At 33.9% G+C, this 20,222-nt stretch overlaps 2 protein-coding genes and 1 long non-coding RNA gene across 4 annotated transcripts; 1 reads left to right on the top strand and 2 right to left on the bottom strand.

Moving 5' to 3' along the window:
• Positions 1–907: 907 nt before the first annotated feature.
• Positions 908–5,637, bottom strand: LOC132315928 (cystathionine gamma-synthase 1, chloroplastic-like). The gene is made up of 11 exons (XM_059814378.1): positions 5,084–5,637; positions 4,228–4,331; positions 3,948–4,021; positions 3,685–3,853; positions 2,738–2,797; positions 2,428–2,631; positions 2,232–2,318; positions 1,878–1,985; positions 1,549–1,644; positions 1,317–1,435; positions 908–1,213 (listed from the first exon to the last, which is right to left on the bottom strand). The coding sequence occupies exons 1-11, from the start codon at positions 5,553–5,555 to the stop codon at positions 1,090–1,092; spliced, it is 1,617 nt and encodes a 538-aa protein (XP_059670361.1). The 5' UTR covers positions 5,556–5,637; the 3' UTR covers positions 908–1,089.
• A 6,896-nt stretch (positions 5,638–12,533) lies between these two features.
• LOC132315927 (uncharacterized) lies at positions 12,534–15,931 on the top strand. Of its 2 annotated transcripts, XR_009483878.1 has the most exons (4): positions 12,534–12,626; positions 14,055–14,121; positions 14,823–14,978; positions 15,817–15,931. It is a non-coding gene; the product is annotated as an uncharacterized LOC132315927 (long non-coding RNA). The 2 variants fall into 2 exon arrangements; XR_009483879.1 differs by lacking the exon at positions 14,055–14,121.
• A 1,063-nt stretch (positions 15,932–16,994) lies between these two features.
• LOC132315926 (transcription factor MYB16-like) lies at positions 16,995–19,423 on the bottom strand. The gene is made up of 3 exons (XM_059814377.1): positions 19,141–19,423; positions 18,927–19,056; positions 16,995–18,124 (listed from the first exon to the last, which is right to left on the bottom strand). The coding sequence occupies exons 1-3, from the start codon at positions 19,271–19,273 to the stop codon at positions 17,200–17,202; spliced, it is 1,188 nt and encodes a 395-aa protein (XP_059670360.1). The 5' UTR covers positions 19,274–19,423; the 3' UTR covers positions 16,995–17,199.
• Positions 19,424–20,222: the final 799 nt, after the last annotated feature.

Genomic DNA, 20,222 nt, shown 5'->3' with positions numbered 1-20,222 from the left:
AAGGAGATCGAAGTTAATTGAGACCGATGTGGTTTTCAAATTTGTAGTTCTCATATGTCTCTCTCCGTATACAAATCTCACTATATATACACACTGTATTTTTTGGTTTTCGTTCTATGGTACTACTCTCTATCCACATACAAATATATATATGTTATACATATATTTTTTTTGGGTCAAATTTTATTATGAGTAGTGATAGGAAAATCGAAAAAGAATCCCCAAATTAACATCGAATTTGACGTGATTGACTATTCTTATCACGTGTTAAACAATTATTTTTTAAAAACTATTTAAATAAATGAGGTGAACAAAAACACGTCATATTCAGTACTTATTCGAAATTAATTCTTCGATCTCCCTATCATTATTCTTTTATTATTTGTTATCCCAACAGCCAAGGGATCAAGTCCTAAATCGTTGATAATTTGCTTCGTTTGTTTGGGTCTTTATCTGAAAATGCGTGCCACTTTCGCTTTTTAAAATTGTAATGATAGCTTCTAGGATTTACTATCCCAATAGCCAAGGATTGAGCTAAATATATATATATATATATATCACTAACGGGAGTGGAGCGGCGACAGGTGCAGTCATTTCCCAACAGGGCAGGGATGAATTGAGAAAACTCAACCCGTCACGGGTACAGGGCAGGGATGGGTTTAGGCAAACCCGCCCCGTTGCCATCCCTAAACAAGACCCTACATTCCACTTAAGCCTTGGATTGTCAATGAATTCTTTGACGGCACGACTTGCTGCCATACTTGACCCCAGAATGATGCATTTTTCTTGAATAAAATAAATATACCGCGGTTTTGCGGCAAGATATGAGTTCCAATGTTCCATCACCTCACCATCCATTTTAACTGCTCATTTTATGCCTCTAATCACAAAATTCAAGAACCAGAAATGACAAGGACAAACGTACCAATCTTATCAAATGGGATCAAATTTCTTCAACTACGGCGAAGGACAACGTTTGGTGGCCTAACACCAATTAGAACCAGAAAACACGGAAAAATGGAGGGAACAAAAAAACAAACAAACAAACAAAAAGAGAGAAGAAAACAATGGGAAGGTGAGTCGCGCGCCTTAAATAGTTGCCAGAGCCTGAAGGATATCAGCCTTCAAGTCCTCGAAGTCTTCAACGCCAAAGCTGAACCGAATCAAGTTGTCCATGATCCCATAGTTGGCCCTCTCTGATTGAGTAAGATCCCTGTTTCCAAATGCATGACAAATCACATCATCTTCTAGTACCATGCATGATAACAATTGTGAATATATACAACAATTAGATGACGAGGAAATGTAAGGAATACCAGTAAGACATTATTGCTGGCTGATCCACGATGCTCTCACAGCCTCCAAAGGATGGGGCGATATATGGGATTTTCAATGCATCCACAAACTTTGCAGTGGTCAATAAATCTCCATCAACCTAAATGATCATATACCAATAAACTCAAAATGTTGCAGGCGAAGGCGGCCAAAATCTAAACTGATGACCACCAGACACTGTGCATTAAACTCAATGTAGTTATCAGCACTGACCTCAAAACTGACCACACCACCAAAACCAGTCATTTGCCGCTTGGCAATTTCATGTTCTGGATGACTTGGCAAGCCTGGGTAATATACGCACTTCACCTGCGAATCATTGTAGCCAGTTTTTACAAACGTTAAGAGCGTGTCTCGATTACGCCATCCAAAAAAGTGTGTAATGTTTTCCCATATGATTTTTTCTACTTCTTTCAATAAGAACATCAACTGTTAGTAGTAGTAGTTGTTGTTAAGTTTCTCTTATAGGAAATCTCAATATATATCTGCCACACACTAAAACACAGGAATCGAGTAAGAAAGTTTCAGGGCGGTTGAATTACCTTAGGATGCGCCTCTAAAATCTTGGCCATCCTCAATGCTGTTGAATTTTGCTGCTGTACACGAAGATGCAGTGTCTTCATGCCTCGGATGATCAGATATGCGGCATTCTAATAACCGAGAGAAAATGGAACCAACATTAGTTATGATGCAAACTTAAGTTGCATAGTAAGAATCCAACCTAAAATGATGTTCCCTGGCATGAAGCAAGCTTATGGTTTACACAGACATCCCAATAATTGCAATCTATTTAAGTGTCTGATGCACAATGTAACATCTAATATGCTAGGGGAAGAAGATAAGGAGGTATAAAGCAACAATATCACACCATGAGACTGTTAGTCAAGATAACTTACCGGGTTGAGAGCACCACCGATAATATGATGCAAATTACGCACTGTTGAAACCAACTTCTCAGAACCACTAATGCAACCTGCAAGGACCTGAAACAGGAATTGTGCTTCTTTAATATTTAACAGAATTATATATTGATACAGCTTCAAAGTTAGCAAGTTATCAACCGACTCATTTCAACAATGAAAGCAAACATACATCATTGTGGCCCCCAATGAATTTTGTTGCAGAGTGTAGAACAAGATCAGCACCAAGAGCAAGGGCCTTCTGATTGAGAGGTGATGCAAATGTTCCATCTATGCAGACAAGTGCCCCTTTCGCATGACAAAGCTTTGAAACCAACTCAATGTCCACACATCTCAGGAATGGATTGGTTGGAGACTCAGTGAAGAAAAGACTAACCTGCATGGAATAACAACAATACTCAATTCAGGCTAACCTATTATTTTGATGGTAATACTTGAAGAATACTTCAAGTAACAATTTAACCACTTTCTACAATACCGACTTTGTTATTCTCAAGTGCAGATTCAAGGCCTTGAATATCTGCAGGGTCAATAACAGTGGCCTGCATTTGATGGTGAAAATAATCAAGAACAGAACTTCAAAACATATAGGAAGTACAACAAAGCATCCAGTCCCCAAATACAGCGAAGTCACGAAAAGCAGGCAGGTTATGATAATGCACACCATACATGAAATAACACTTGGCACTTAAAATATGTGAAAGTAGCCATGTGTATGTATAAGAAATACAACAAAACTTGCAGAATATAGCACTAGACCTTCTAGTATCATATAAAACAATACAAATGCAATCATCCCAATTTCTAAGGAGATTTTAGATGCAGACACCAAATTCTCATCAATTTTTTTATTGATGAGCACAATGTTTGTAGTTCTGTTTAAGAATAATAATCTCTTTCAATATTTCCTCTCTGTTCCATCTCCCTATAATTCCCCATTTATTTGGACAATATGCTCTCTCAAGCAAGCAGCAAGTTATCAAAGTATGCTCCTTTTCATGAAAATCCTAGTTCTAATACACATAATATCTCATATAATATTTATTACATATATATTTTCCTTTCTTCTTCAGAATCGTCTACTTGAGGATAGCTTCTATTTTAAAAACCATATTTTTTTTACATTGATAAACCAGTAAGCTGCATGGGGGCATAGACTGATAATGAATGGGCCATCCTTCACCCACACACTAACCCCGCACAACCCGAATAAAATTGAATTTGGTCCTAGGGCTCTATTAACAGTTACCGAGAGAGTTTTACCAACTAAACTAGCTAGCACCTCCAATATAAATTTTTATTATATATGATCAAACTTTCAAAATAAAGGAACAGAAACTCAAAATTTTTATCCAGTAAGACTGCCAAAAATTGTTCCTTAAACCTTGAGATGTGCAACCAACAGCATGCAAATGAGGGAAAACCATACCTTGATACCCATTTTGGGAAGAATGGTTTCAATAAATATACGCGTCTTCCTATAGCAATCTGTGGTTGTCACGATATGACCTCCAGCTGGAACCAATGCCATTAACATGACAGTACTAGCACACATTCCAGATGCCAATAACAGGGTTGATTCAGCTCCCTCAAGCGCACTGATTTAGTTAGAAAGATCATGCATCCTCAATACGTATTCAATCATGTAATCACTACAGGGAAGAAAAACAAAAAACGAAACGGAAGACAGACCTTATCTTCTCCTCAGCAACCACCGTAGTTGGATTTCCATAGCGACCATATTCAAAACTTGTATGGCGTTTCTCCTACCATCAGAAATATATTAATCTACCATAATAATCTGAACTAATCATAGCATGCTCCCAATCAAATGGTTCCTAGAAAGTGGCAGCCATGGTCCTTTAATTGGAAACTTCTTTTAAGGGATTCATTAGTGCAAGCCAATCTTCATACTTGTGTGAGGAACAAAAACACTGAACGCTCAACTGGCAAATGTGAATATGAGGCATACCTTGAAATCAATGAGCTCAGAAGTTTTTTTGAAGAAGTAAGCAGATGTATTAACTACTGGGGTAGTTATTGCATCAGTAACTATGCCACGACCTAATCTTTCACCTGAGAAATTCAAAGGTAAAATGACTTAATTGCTAATCACAAAATAACTATTCATTGAAAATACATGATATGGAATCAATGCAATTGTTAGACTTATATAAGAAATCCACCAAGGAGGTGGCTAATAAAAGGAAAGTCACTATTGCAATCACAATATTTGCCATTAATGAGAAAATGGTCGCAATAAAGCAAATTTGTTGGCATAATTCAAACTAGTGCCAGCATTAAAAAATATACTTCAAGTGGGCATTTCAAAACTGTCTGGTCAACACATAGAACATTTACATTACACACACATATTAATCCTTTCTGTTCAGAGGATCAACCAGAATGGTCTGGTCAACACATAGAACATACTAATCGGATATAATTATAAAGTTAAAATATAACAACGAAATAAGCACAAATTTCCTAATAAATTCATTTGGAAAGTCCAGTCCAGTCCAGATGCTAATGAACAAACAACCGCAAATACTCATAATCTTCCCACGCCTTTTTTTACAAGAGCACCAAAAGTTTTTTGCTCAAATAATTAAAAACTGAACATTTGAAATGGGATTCATCCGTCCTAGTATCAAATCTCTCTACACATAGTATATGCATATATAGAACACCTGAACCAACTGTATAAAACATAGCACAATACAGATTAGGAAACGAAATCAATGCAACAGCAAACTAGACATACCAAAAATAAGCTCAAATAATATATATGCATATATATGTGTGTATATGTAGGTAGAGAAATATACCGGCATGAACTGCGACGCTCCCATCGGAGCTCAAAAATGAGGACAAACCCTCAAACTGTACACCGTTGCCATTACAGCAACCATTATCAACCACCACAACCTCCTCATCACCGGTCGCAATCTCAACCGGCGCGAGGGCGGCGGCGGCGGCCGCGGTGGCGTCGACGGCTTTCGCCGCCGGCGCCACGCCAGAAGACGCCGCCTGGCTGTTCGACCACGACGCCGCGACCACCTGTGCGACGCCGATGTTGCTGCAGTTCCTCCGAGCCTTGTTGCTCAGCTGCCTCACGAAGTTGGGCGGAAACCTAAAGATCAGGGACGACATCCCGAACGGTCCCCGACTCAGAGCCGAGTCGAGTCTGCCGGAGAATCTTCCCGGGCCCGGAGCATCTGACCGTGGGACGCCGGAGAAATCCGGATCTGAACGGCATTGGAAAGACGTGAAAACCCTAGCACAGCTGGACACGGCCATTTCTTGATCAGACGGTCAAAAACTTATCACTGACAATACAAAAAAATGACTTCAGGGATTGAGTTCGAAGTCTGAAAACGCGGGTTGGATCGTCATTTTATAGTGGTGGCCATTAGAAAATAGATTAGGTGAGCTGGTTAGGTTTATATTTAACCACGGTTAGATCATTTTAACTATAGTTTAGGTAATTTGGATTTGTTCAGAGGAGAGATATTTGCGGTTCAACGGTCGTTTGATGAGACGAGTATGTTATTACGATCCTACCCGATTCGGAATCAACACATTTTATTACTTTAATTAAATGAAAGCCAACAAAGTGCAAGCTGACTCAGCTTCCCCATTACTGAAAAGTGAGCTAGTGATCCGTCGGGTCCCCGAGACCATTTTTTAAATTTTATTTTTCTTTTCGTGTGTGATTCTCTTATAACACTATAAAAAAATGACATTTATTTTATTTAACTTTTTAAAATAGACGTTTAATTTGTGACATTCTAAAAGTAAAAAATGAACTACTAATATGGAACAGAGGAACTATATGATCCATATTAATCACTACTTAAAATTTGTTAATTTTAAATTTTTATTTATATGTAGAGTTGTAAATTTGTAATTCATCGGAATTATATAATTTGAAATGTTGTAATAAAAGTGCAGTAATCAAAATTTAAATGGAGAACTTTGAAAAATCATAGACATTTCTAGAAAGCAAAAATCTTAAAAAACGCATATTGCAACATTTCACAAAATTATTATTCTTCCATCTCAAATTAAATGTCACTTTCAGCATGATGATGGATTTTAATATTTTTTTATTGTATTAGTAGTGAATAAATTATCAAATATATCCATAATGAGCTCAGTTCACATCATATTAAATTGATAATATTACAAAAAATAATACTTTAACTTTTCAAATGAAAGCATCTCCAACAATTGTGTGTGCGTGTGTGTGTGTATATATACATATATTTGTAAATATGTATTATGGTAGATTTACAAAAAAAAAAAAAAATTGGATTACTCATTTTTAGCTCCAGCCATTATTTTATACCTTTGTGTAAAAATGTATCTGTCAATAACAACCAACTATTTGTCATATCCCAAGACCTCAGCCAATAACAATCAACCACGTGTCATATTCCAAAATCCCAAACAACTTTTACAAACTTACTTACTATAGGTTGATTAGTTAATAAAGAGAGAGGAGAAATGAAATATATGAATTGTATAAAATACACAATAATTTTACAATTTACACATTGATGGAGTGGTAATATATCTTCACACACTGCTGGAAATAAAAATAAAAAATAAAAATTTACACATAGTCTATATTTTACACAAAATAATTTTTTAATACACTCCTTAGATGCTCTTAGATATTTATTTTGAGAGAGCCAAAAATAGAAAGATAGATATTTAATTTGAGACCAAAAAAAAAAATACAAAGTCAGGGCCAGGTCAGAGGTCCCTTCCCGTAGCTAGAGCATTCAAGTTCCTGAGAATAAATTTCACAAGTTGTGGCCGCCTACTTGACCATATGGAATGGACAACTTTATGTGTACGTCATACAAATGGACCAGACCATAGATGTGCTTGTCGAAGACTTTATAGCGAAGCCACTTGTTTTTGTGGGCTATACAAAGACCAATTTATAACCGGAGATCCTCGGCATATTTGAATAAGATGTTGACAGGTTCGGTCCAAAAAAATTTCAGAAGAGTCGAAAAAGACATTACAATAAGATGTTTATGTAATTTCGTATAAAATTATTATTCATGACACATAATCAGAATTATTAGTGTGAGTGGTGGTTCAGGCATTTACGTAAATTATAACTATTAAAGTGGCAATAAAATTAAGAGTCACACCAAAAAATCCTAATAAAGTGAATGATTAGATTAATACCATCCCAAAATGATTGATCAATTGCCGACTTAATAATTTTGAACCGTACTTCTAAATGTTACTAAACAACATGTGCATGCACCTAAATCTATTTTCTAATCTTGATTTACACATGAATATCTTGTTCATCCAATATGTCATGTCACTGTCGTTTTTGTTTTGTTTTTTTATTTTTGTTTTTTATTTTTTATTTTTTTGTTTTCTTTTTGCATCGTGTCACCATCTACCCAACTCACATTTTTGTTTGTCCTATTAATGCCCACCATATACACAAATTTTTTGCATGCAGACAAATAAATTGTACTAAAATAATCAAGTTCTTAGAAGGTATCAATGAACTTAAGACCAGCCTAAATCATATCTACACTACTACTATTATTATTATAATTATTATTAAAATGTAAGAAAATCAAGCCTAGACCACAATAAAAAAATTGAGAAAGGCGACCTTGACCACAATAAGATCAAATATTATATATATATATATATATATATATATATATATATATATATATATATATAATATTTGCATGCAGACAAATAAATTGTACTACAATAATCAAGTTCTTAGAAGGTATCAATGAACTTAAGACCAGCCTAAATCATATCTACACTACTACTATTATTATTATAATTATTATTAAAATGTAAGAAAATCAAGCCTATACCACAATTAAAAAAATTGAGAAAGGCGACCTTGACCACAATAAGATCAAATATATATATATATATATATATATATATATATATATATATCATAATAAATAAAATAACTTTAACATTAATTGACATTTTAATTTAAAAAATATCCATATTTTCAATTTCCCCCTAAATTCATAATTTTATTTCAATATATTTTTTAGGTAAATACTTCCATTTCAGATTTTATAGAACTTATGGATATTCCAAATTTTATGATAAATATAGAACTGAAATGGAACTTATGATATTCCAAATTTTATGATAAATACTTTCATTTCAGATTTTTTTTTTCCCCATTAATTTTTTTTAAAAAAAATCTAAGTTTTATAGAACTTGTAAGGGGAAAATGGATATGAAGTTTATCGATGGCACTCACTAGAGAATACTCTTGGTTTGATCATTCGTTTCTCTGATAAAAACTTAAATTTCTTGGTGTCAAAATATTGCATATGGCACTTTCATAGAGAAGGGGAAAAAAAAAATACTAAATTCATAACAAGATAAAATTAACTTTGCAGAAAATATTTGGGCTTTGGTCAGCGTGGACCATATTGTAAACTCTCCCGAATACATGTGCAATAAAATAAAGAATAAATAATTTTTATGTAAGGAAATAAAAAGAAAAAGCAATTTCTATATAATGTAAGAAAATAAAAAGAAAAGGTTAAATAAATACATAGAGGTGATGATAAAGATCGTGAAATTCAATTCATGATGTTTATCGTTTCTCTTATTAGAATGCCCTATCTCAACTTTGAAAAAAATAAATTTGAATTATTATCTTTTTCTTCTTCTTTCTTTCTTTATTTTTTGGTAGACCCGTCAACTAGCTAGAGTTTGAATTTAGTCCTTGCTAGTTAATCGACTAAGTTAATAGACTGATTTATTTTTAGAATAAAATTAAAATTTATCCTTTTTCTCTTCTTTTTTTAGCCTCAAATTGAATTAAACATGAATTGCCTATCATTTAAAATGGACTCGTCAATTCAATATATAAGTTACGATATATCTTTTGAATTCGAAAGATGTCAACTGAAAATAATATATGTAGTGGGATCACCCCCGCATACCCCTCAATCGGCATCTCCAAAGTCATTCGATGATGTATCTGCTTCCTTCAAACATATTTCTCCAAAAAGATTTTGGTAATTAATGTCAGAGTACTGGTCTACTAATACATGTACTAAAATGCTATACACAACACAATTTGACAAAACGTGAGAACAATCTTTGTGGGTATTTCTAGATGGTCTCTTAAAATCAAAACTGTGATGTTGCATCACGAGACCTCGTACTGTTTAAGGTCAAGTTTATATTATAAACTATGATTCATAGTCTTTCATGTGATCCTAAATTAATACAAATCTTATCAGTGAGTACATGAACATGGTCATTTATGTTAGCCGTCACGACTGAAATGATCTCACTGTCGTTTACTAGTGAAAATGCACGCCTTTGAATGACTTTAAACATTCTACTTTATTGTTTTCAATATTTGATCATTCAATTATTCAAACCACGTTTTTACTTCTTTACATTCTTCATAATAAAATGTTATCGATATGTAAGACTGACTTTTACTAAATTAAAAATAGACTTGACTCACGTTTTGGAGGTCTCAAAATATAAATATTTTATTTTTAGGGTGTGTTGGGCATAAAATTAGAGTTTTAGAATTAAAATGGATAGAATTTGAAAAAAAATTGGTTTAATTTTTTTAGTTATTTTTTTCAAATTCTATCAATTTAAATTATAAGATTTCAATTTCATACAACCGAATACACATCAGATAATTAGTATATTACCTTATTAATATGCAAAACTTTGTGAGTGATTGATGTGTTTATGGTAGTTTTATATTGTTGATTTTTCTATGTTGCTTAAAGGACTCTAAAATTAAAATTCAATGCAATTCCAATTATTTTTTATTTTATTGGTTTAACATGAAATTTTTTTAGGAACTTGGGCTCTTACAATATTTTTTTTTTTTTTTTGAATGACGTGGGAACCCTGTCACGACCTCCCTTCAGGCTGAAGCTACAAGGTAAACCCCGGGCTGACGATACCGACCCCACATTATAAGCAGCAAGGTAAGTCAGGGGGAATAATGGGGATGGACGAGTTAGAACATGGGACATTTTGGTTCTCAGGTTACCTTACCAACTCTACCAAGCCCTTGGGAGAAACTTGGGTTCTTACAATTAAAACTCGAAATTGAACCATTTCGACTTAAAATCGATTCGAAGTTTATTTTAACAGGTTTGAATTTTAATTTTGAACATGAATTTAATAACAAATTGAATATGAATTCTCACTTAAAAATATAAATATGGATTTGAATTGACATGAATTTGTCGCTCTAAATAAGTTTCCTTTTTAAGTTGGTTGGATATTATACATGAGATAAGCCAGACTATTATAATAATAATAATAATAATAATAATAATATGAGTAATAATAAAAATAAAGACAAAAAGAGAAGGAAAAAGAATCGACTGGAAAACAAGACAATTATGACACTATCTGTGTTAATTATGAAAAATTATTAGATTGTTTTGATTAATTGACATTTTTGTTTTGACCTAGAATATGTTTCTTAAAAAAGAGATTTTTAGAAAAAAATATATAATATTTTATTTTTATTTTTCGATGTTTTGCAAAAGTATAGGTTAAGATTGAAGTCGAATTCATCGGATATGATGGGTATAAAAATACCTTATTAAAAATTGATGAATAAATTATTTTTGTTAAATTTTAATATTTTTTCGGTAAATATTTTACGACAACCAAATAATGTAAAACATCGAGCCTTAATGAATTAATGTTGAGATTATTTTGTAATATATTAATACACTCTTATGAAATCATTTTCTCAATTTGAGAGTCTAAATTTAACTGATTCACCAAATATCAATGAATCAGAATAATATAATAATTTCTCGTTAATTTTTGAAAAAAAGTTGTTACATTGGCCGTCCGAGACTACACAATTCTGACCAATTAGAATTCTAAATATACGCAATAATATAAATTTTATTTAACTTTTTATATTTCATGCCAAAATATGATGCACGTGTTAATTTTATTTAACTTTTTATTTACATGTCAAGTTGTGTTTGGCATGACCATCTTATTTCATGCCAAGATGTGATGTACCTGTTAATTTTATTTAACTTTTTATTTATATGTCAAGTTGTGTTTGCCGGATCATATAATTCCAAAAATATAATTCCAAAAGGTGAAAAACGCATCCCATGTTTGTTGCGTGTTGGGAACCTTCTGGGAACCATGAAACAAACCTTAGCTTCACCTTTTAGTCAGTGAGGTGGGCCTATGTTAGAAAAAAGAAAGAAAAGTTTTATAATCCAAATTTTATTATCCTATGCACAAAAAAAAAAATAGCAATGATATTTAAGTTGAACAAGTCCAATTCAATTACCTATCCAGTCCAAAAATATATTATCATTTCCAAAGCATTGTTGTATTCGGTGTTTATTTGCATTGCTTATTGCAGAGACTAAAAACAACACTTTTAATTTGAAAATTCTTTTTTAAATGTGTTTGGAAAAAAAAAAAAAATTCTTAATGCCTTAATGGTAGGTATTTTGGCTTAGTAAAGAGCTTTAAGCAAAACTAAAAATTGGAATTATTTATAAGTAAAGGCAAAAAAAAAAAAAAAAAAAAAAAAAAAAAAAAGAAATATATATTTTTTTCCTAGTTGGTAGTCATACACACATATCTTCATGGAGGCTCGAATCTCTGACCTCTCTTTGAGAAGTAGGAGTTTGATACGGCTAGGCCACACGCTTGTTGGTTTGAAAAAGGAATATATATATATATATATATATATAATAGTTTACATATTACATTATTCAACACTATACTTTTTCATGTCTTAGAGACAACACTTTTTTGACATTTTCATACAAAAAAGTGTGTTTTACACAAGTTACAGCAAAGCCATAGACCAAGCACAATGTTTCATGAATGCTAAATGCACGTAACAAAAACAAATATCACCCCACGTTTTGAAAGTTTAAGAGTTCGAATTTCTTTGGAATCACTTTTAATAATGTTTTTGAATAATTGTACTTTGCACGTGGGATGAAAAATTGTATGTACTCGGTTGTGAATAATTAGTTGTGCCCGACACCACCACCATTGAAAAAAAACAAAAACCGAATACCAGATGGGCTCGTCATTTGACTTGATTGGGCCTGCCTCTGTGTGGACGCATCTTAATTTTTTAATCTTCAAATGGTTTGCCACAAGCCCACATAGTCAATGGGCCGTCTCGAGCCCAATTAATCGCTCCAATAAAATTTCATCTCCCTTCTCTTCTAATCTCTACATTAATCATTTCTTGGAAGCCCTAATTTCAGAATCTCAGATTGCGAACCTCTCAGCTCTCCATGACTTCTCTTCAATATTCAGAAGCCCCAAGCTGCAATCTGAGAGAAGGTATCTTCTCATTTATACTTTTTCTTTCTTCAGTACATATATATACACACACATATATGTATGCACACACACAGATTACTGTAGTATACTTTATCAGATTTAGTGCTTTGATTTTGAATGTTTGTTGTAGGATTTTGGTATGAATGTCTATATCTATTACTGTTTCGTGTTCGTTCATTGAATCATTGTTGCATTTTTTGCTAGATTGCATTTGTATGGACTGTGGAGTGTAATTTCATTGCAGAATTTGAATTCGCGACATTTGTAATGCTACAATGACATATAGAAGTGCTTCAAAAATTAAGCCTTTTACATTCATTTGATTTTAAAAGGGTTTCGATTTGATTAGAGTAAGTTAGTGACTACATTGCACAAGTACTGAGGCTCTGGTGATCATCAATATTACCGGATGCCTAATTTCAATGTGCAACAATAAATAGTGGGATCCGCTTTGCAGCTTGACCTTAGCATGTTTCTGCTGCCTGTAATGCCCTCACATTGTTAAAAGCAGTTTCGATCTTCGGTAACAAAAAACCAATAATTGGTGAATTTTGTTCATAGAAGAGTTAGGTGTATATCGAGTTCGACTTCATGGTTGTTGTCACGAGCTGTTCTCCAAATAGTGACATCTTGAACATGGAAAATAATGCACGGGCCACATTGTCCTATTGGTCCTTTTAAAATGGTCCTGCTATAAAATAAAAAAAGAAGAAGATCAGATCTAATTACTTCAAAATGAGATCATATGAGCTGGTGAAAGACAAGAATTTAATTTGGTCAAAGACAAGTGAATTTTGAAGTATAAATTTTTTGTCACATCATCCTTTTTTTTCTTTTTCCTTTTTCTTTTTTCCTTCCCCCTTTATTAAACAGCCTGGCATGTAATGATCGGAACCAAAAAGTAGAAATTTCATGGGTGCATCATACACTGCAGTTTATTGTTTTATTCATTTCTACATTATGCATGTTAATGTGATTTCCCCATCTTGATTGGGACAACTCGTGACCTTTCTTCTTCTCTTTAAAATTTTCAAATAAATGACAAGAGTCGATAGATAAATATTGGATCATCGTTCTCTTTAGTCGATACTTTATCAAATAGTTATGAATCACATTAATGTTGAGGCTCCACTAGTATTGTTGCTACAGAATCTGGTTTCCCAATCTTATTGTGGAGAAAAAACTTGTGGACTTCCATGCTCCAACAGTCTAAAGTATAAACATGATTTTTCTTTCTATAATGTTCCTGTGTCCTTGCCTTGTATAGAAGTTTGAAGCTTTAATTTAATAATGTGGTGACATTTCATAGAGAAATATCGGCAAGGTCTAGTGGAAGTGCAACCAGTATTTAAAACATGAGTTTTCTGTCTGCAATGCCCCTATTCCTTTGCCTTGAATTATTTACTTGAAATAAAAATTTATTTACAGGATTATAGTTAATTCTTCTCGGGGAAGGAAATTGACAAGTAGAATATATGGTGGTGATGGTTTACAGGTATTGTATGGTTCGTCCTGTTTTTGTCATCAACACTTCATTCAGAGTTTTTGGTTAACTTACCTGCATATATTTTATAGGTTAGTTGGAAAAGTTGGTTTATCTAATAGTGTAAAGGATTAGTTTAGAAGATTGTTAAACTTTTTGTCCTATCTAGGCAGTGAAAAAGTTTAATTGTACTATTAAATTAGCCTAGAAGATCATTAACATTGTAGCAGTTTTTACTCTATTAGGATTAATAACAGTTTTTTTTTTCCTGAAAATTATGTCTTTGTATGATGTATCTTTTCAGTGAGTGATGACTTAATCCTTCACAACTTTTTTGTTGTTTGCATCATTGATAATTCATTTGTCAAGTGATGTTCTGTTGGCATACACCAATTGTGCAAAATTGGTTTCTTGTTTGTACAAGCCTGTCTTTTAGTCTATACGGTAAGTGGAAAAGGCGATTGTCATTGTCTTGGTAGGCTTTACTTTTCTTTTCTTTTTTTCTCTCTGTCTCTTTCTCCCCCTCTCACTCAGACACATATGTTTGTATCGTAATGTAAAGTACGTTGTGTATAATGAGATACTAAAAACACTTGTAATGATATTTTTCTGAATAAAATTTGAATTATGAATTATTTGAAAATTTTCTGCATTCTGAATCTGTTACCGATGTATGGATTATGGAATAAGAGAAAACACTTTTGGACCTGTAGGTTGAACAAGAAGGAAGAAGGATCAAGTTCTCTAGTTATGTTGTTGGATGAGACGATCGAGGTTACATCAAATTGGGTTTGGTGGCCGAGATAACAATTCCCAACTACACTTGCTTTGATGCTTTACTGTGAATATCATGTGTTACTCCTAAATAGGTAATATTTCTGTAATGCTTGTATTTCAATCAGAACTGAGAAAAAATATAGTAACTTTATCATTGATAAAAAATTCCAAAAAGAATAAAATATGAAACGAATATCTCAACAATAGATACTAAGTTAGTGTTTAAATACTGTCATCCGGTACTTTTAGTTTAGAAGAATTTCAGAACCAGAGGTCAGTGAACAACTCAAGGTGCAATGTGATGAATGATCTAACATGCTGTGAACTTGTACAATAACTGTGGTGATAGGAAAATGATTGAGTAGCCGAAACTAAGGGCCGAAAGAATAGTTTCCCTTTGATGCTTGCAGGGAGACCCATGCAATGAATCTAACGGACCTTGTTCTTTCGGGTTCGGCTATTCTAGCATTACTTGTTCTGATATATGTACATTCATTTTATTGTAGGTTGAAACTACTATGAATGCCAACTACTTTGGATTTAATATGCTCCGTTGGCCAAAGACACTATTCATAAAGACCCATGTGATATTATATGGACACCGAAATGACTGCTAGTATACGTAAATTATAAAAGAATATACTTATCTATATATATGTATAGGAATATGTGTATATGAATAATTCATGTAGTGTGATTCATGTGGTTAGGAAGAGAAATGGATATATACATATAAATTTATATTTTACATCAGATTGGGCATGTTGGAGGTCGTCTCTCTGAGCGTTGGAGGACCACAGATGTGTGGGCACGCATGGATTAAATGCTTGAATTTATGATTTTTTTTTTCCCCTAGTGAAATTGACTTTGGATGAGAGGAAGAGTTGTAAATTTACAAAATCTGACAGTTTATCTCTGTTCATTATGCAGTCATCATCAGTCTTTATCGTATGCCATTAAGACAGTCAACTTTCCTTGCTTCTCAGGGAACTGCTCAGTGAACTAAGTTAAGAGGCCTTATTCACAAGAAGTGCATTATCAATCAGGTATGGAATCCAGTTTTGATATCCAATTCATATTCTATCTCCAATCCATATCAAATGACTCAATTTAAGACGGATTTTGCGTTAAATAGATCAATTTTTATGCACATTTTTGTGATTTAAGATGAATCGTTTAAAGAAAATTCATATTGGGACCATTTTAAGATCCATATATAATTATAGTCCACATAAAACTGACCCTCTCCGGACCTGTAATTTCTGGAGCTTTGTGCACTGGGCTATCCCTTTATAATTATAGTCCAAACATAGCTAACGCCCTTTTTCTCACATGATACCATTCGGAGTTGTCCGACTTCGCTCTTTCCTTAATTTATTGAGGCAGCATGCAAGATTACATATCATTTCATATGAGATTACCGTTAAAGTTCATTAAGTTGCATCATGCCTTATTAGAGACAACTTTAAAAGTAAATCATTCCAAGTTTGTTCAGTGTTTGAGAATTAAAATAATTTGGTAGGAAATTTTGTTCTAGAAGATAGTATAAACATGGTCTTAAATGATATAAAAACACTAATTGTCAGACCAGACTAAGATCTCTAGGCATGATTTAATTGGTTATTATTCAAAGTAATATTAAATTGAGGTCTTAATTGTCAGAATCAAAAAGTATTAAGAAACAAGAAAACTATGCATATTAATATTCAAATAAATATATAGATTCTCTCTCTTTAATTTGCCGTCTCTTTGTTCCATATTTTTATAAGAGATCAAATTAACTTTTCTGATTACATTTGATGCTTTTCATTTCCTTCTGTATAGTTTCCTTTTCTTTCAAATTTTCCTGACAGCCAAGCAGGAAGAAAAACTAGTACTACTCTTCAAACCAAGAATGCGACATCAAACTAACAGCAGTAAAGTCGCCATTAAAGCATCTCATCATGTCATGTCTATGCATACAGAGATTTAATGCATAGATAGAAGATAGGCAGACAAGTCATTCACTCCTTGCTGTACTGTGTTAGATTATATCCTTCTTATAGTCCGAATTTTAGATCAATCCGAGAACAAAGAGAAAAATCCAAAACAAGGAGAGAGTAGAAAAATAAACAAAGAAAAACTATGACACATAATATATACGTAAACATTCACTGAGTTGGCTCAAACGAGTTGAATTATTGCCTGCAGAGGAGAATGAAATAGTACCACTTCACCTCATTGATACGAAACATTGCATTAACTATTAATAATTCACATGAGAGAGAGAGAGAGAGAGAGAGAGTTCTACATAAAATTGATTATGAGACAGTTTTAGAACATGGGTGAATCAGGAGGGGAGGAATTGACCAAATTAAGAATGCTATTCCAGTAATTCTTGTTATCTTCATAGTAGTCACTACCACCACCGTCACCGCTGCCATCGCCGCCACTATCAGATCCTCCGCTGCCATCGGACAAACTCCGGTCGCCGGAATTGTTTAGCAAAAGGTCCGTGAACTTCTCCACAAAAGTTCCACTGTGAACATGCTCATGTTCATAATTAGTACCTGCCTTAAGAGACTCATGTGTCCATGCACTTTCCATGCACGTCGTCATATCATTAAGTCCCGACGTAAAAGACACATTATTTCCAAACCCTTTCCACTCCTCTTCACCTTCTTCTTTCATGATTGGACCCTCACAAGAACTCGAATTCCCCACAAACTCAATAAAAGCCGTTGAGCTTTCTCCGATTCCAGTGGCTGGCATCGCCGTTGCATTTTCTGAGTAACTAAGTGTTGACGTCGGCGACTCGAGGTCGCCACCGAGCCCGGGAATCAAGGCACCACCATGAGCACCACCACCACTACCACTAGCTTGATCACTTGGTTTCCACACATCATTCCAAGCTTTTAGTATGTCAAGACACCGGGGTGGCACCGGTGGTGCTCCCGTCTTGTTCACCGGGGTTGAAGCCGATGTGAAGCCGAGCGAGCCAAGCGGATTTGAACGTAGCTTAGATTGTCTCACTAGTCTTTCTTCGGCTTCGAGCCGAGCGCTCTCCCACTGAGCCATGTGGCTAAGGTTGGCCGCATTCTTGGACTGACCATCACTGGACAAAAGAGTTTCATTCTTGGGCTTGTGGGTTACTGGATCAATACCCATCTTGGCCAGCCTTTTCTTGAGATGGGTATTCCAATAGTTCTTGATCTCATTGTCTGTTCTTTTGGGCAAGTGAGTGGCTATAGCCGACCACCTGAGAATAAGACAACCAACACACGAGACATAAGACATAATATAACGACAATCTCTTCATAAACTATGCCCAAAAACAAATCCCTAGGAGATAGCAAACAACTAGAGACATTTTTCATTTTTGTAATCATCTAAAGACAAAACACACATCAACATTCAAGAAACAAGCCTCATATTATATGTATATGTTATGTTGAATAAATTAGAATATGCTTTGTATTAATTACGACACCCGAGTTAGTGACAAATGGGTTGTGGAGGATTTGATGATTACATTCAACTTAGGAAATAAATTGAATGTGACATATAGTTAATATGAAGTATGGCAGAGACGCATTAATTTTATAGTTTTAGGTCAGAAAATTAGTTGGTGATTTGTGGAAGGTTAAACGCGACAGCGTACAGTTGAAACTGACAGACAGTAAATGCAGTACCATATGGAAAACAAGCCTAGTATCTGATATGATCTAGCTAATTCAAACACAAACAGACACGTTTATGTTTTTTTTTTCAATGAGATAACAATTAATGTAACAACAAATTTAAAGCATCATGAAATTCTAAAAATCATACCGAACTATTATTAAATTCATTTCAATTCTTCGAAAAAATAATGAATTATTAGTAGTACTCCTTAAAAGATGAACAACGTATCAATGGCTAATAGCCGAGATGATATGTCTACTTTTAAAAAAGGTTAGCCCAGTTCACGAAACTCCCACTAGATGTACAGAGTCTTACCTCTGCACTGGGAGGCTGTTTCCGGCTAGGTCTACTTTATATGTGTGTGTATCATATTCTACCTGTTTCCTAAGAGAGCATGGAGTTGAATGATGGTTTGTTCTTCCTGTAAACTGAACTTTCCTCTCTTAATATCAGGTCTGAGATAATTAGTCCACCTTAGTCTGCAACTCTTGCCACATCTCTGAAGTCCTATGAATGAGCAAAAAAAACATATGATATATATGCATATATGTGTGTGTGTATATATTCGGGAGAGAGATTGAGTGTACTCACCAGCTTTTACAGGCAAAGCTCGCCAACTTCCATGGCCATGTTCTTCGATGTAAGCTAACAGTTTCTGATCTTCTTCCGGTGTCCACGGCCCTTTCTTCAAACCAACCTTATCACAACACGGTGATCGACCCATCTGCAACAAAGATCAGCTAAGAAGATTGTGGCTTTTGCTACTTATAGTTCAAGAGAGTAGAGAAGCCTAGAGAGAGAGAGAGAGGGGAGGGAGATAATAAAGAGAGTGATGGACGGAGAAGAAAGGTCAGCGACTTATATGGGATAAAGATATAAATTTTGCTGTGTGTGTGAATTTATAGGACAATAGTGCCCTTAATTGACTCTCAATAACTGAAGCTATATTTTACTACACTTCACTTTGAAGATAACTGGTACATCCCATAAGGCCATAAATATCAGAATGAAGTCATTGACAATTGTGTATGAAATTTATATTACAACAAAGTACCACTAACTCAATCTACTAAATGCAAGAGTAGATTGAATTGAGAGTTGTTGTGTTCAATTGCTATTTCTTTCCACCAACTGAAAGATACGAGAAAAAACTCCTATATATACAGAATTAGCAAAGTGACAATTACCCAAGTCCCAACTCTATTCAATTTGGTCTTTTTGTATGTTAGATGGTATATATATATATATATATATATATATATATATATATATATATATATCATGAATTTTTTGTAAACAATCCACTCGCTAATCACTTTGAACTCTCGGAATTGCAAATTTTTTTTCTCCCGAGCCACATGCCAAATCCTCTTTTTCAAACACTTGACTCTGAATACACGAAATTACTTGCATTATTTAAATTCACACCTTACATCTAATGAGTCTCTCCCGAAAACTCAAGGGAGTATCTCAAAAACCTTACCAGTTTGAAAAGCTTAGCCGATTAAAAAAGTAAGAGACTATCGTGTATAAATGTATAAAATTAAATTGAGACTATCGTGTATAAATGTATAAAATTAAATTGATTTATTCAATAATTCTATTTATCATTTTCACTGCACAAGTGTTACATGGCAATATACTAGAGTTCGGGTTGGAGTGTGACCAGCTGA

Source organism: Cornus florida, unplaced genomic scaffold (genome assembly GCF_030987335.1).
Source record: "Cornus florida cultivar Cherokee Brave unplaced genomic scaffold, ASM3098733v1 CherokeeBrave_3.0.0_Hap2_Chr07, whole genome shotgun sequence".
Taxonomy (NCBI): Eukaryota; Viridiplantae; Streptophyta; class Magnoliopsida; order Cornales; family Cornaceae; genus Cornus; species Cornus florida.
This window is presented reverse-complemented; position numbering and strand designations above follow the sequence as displayed.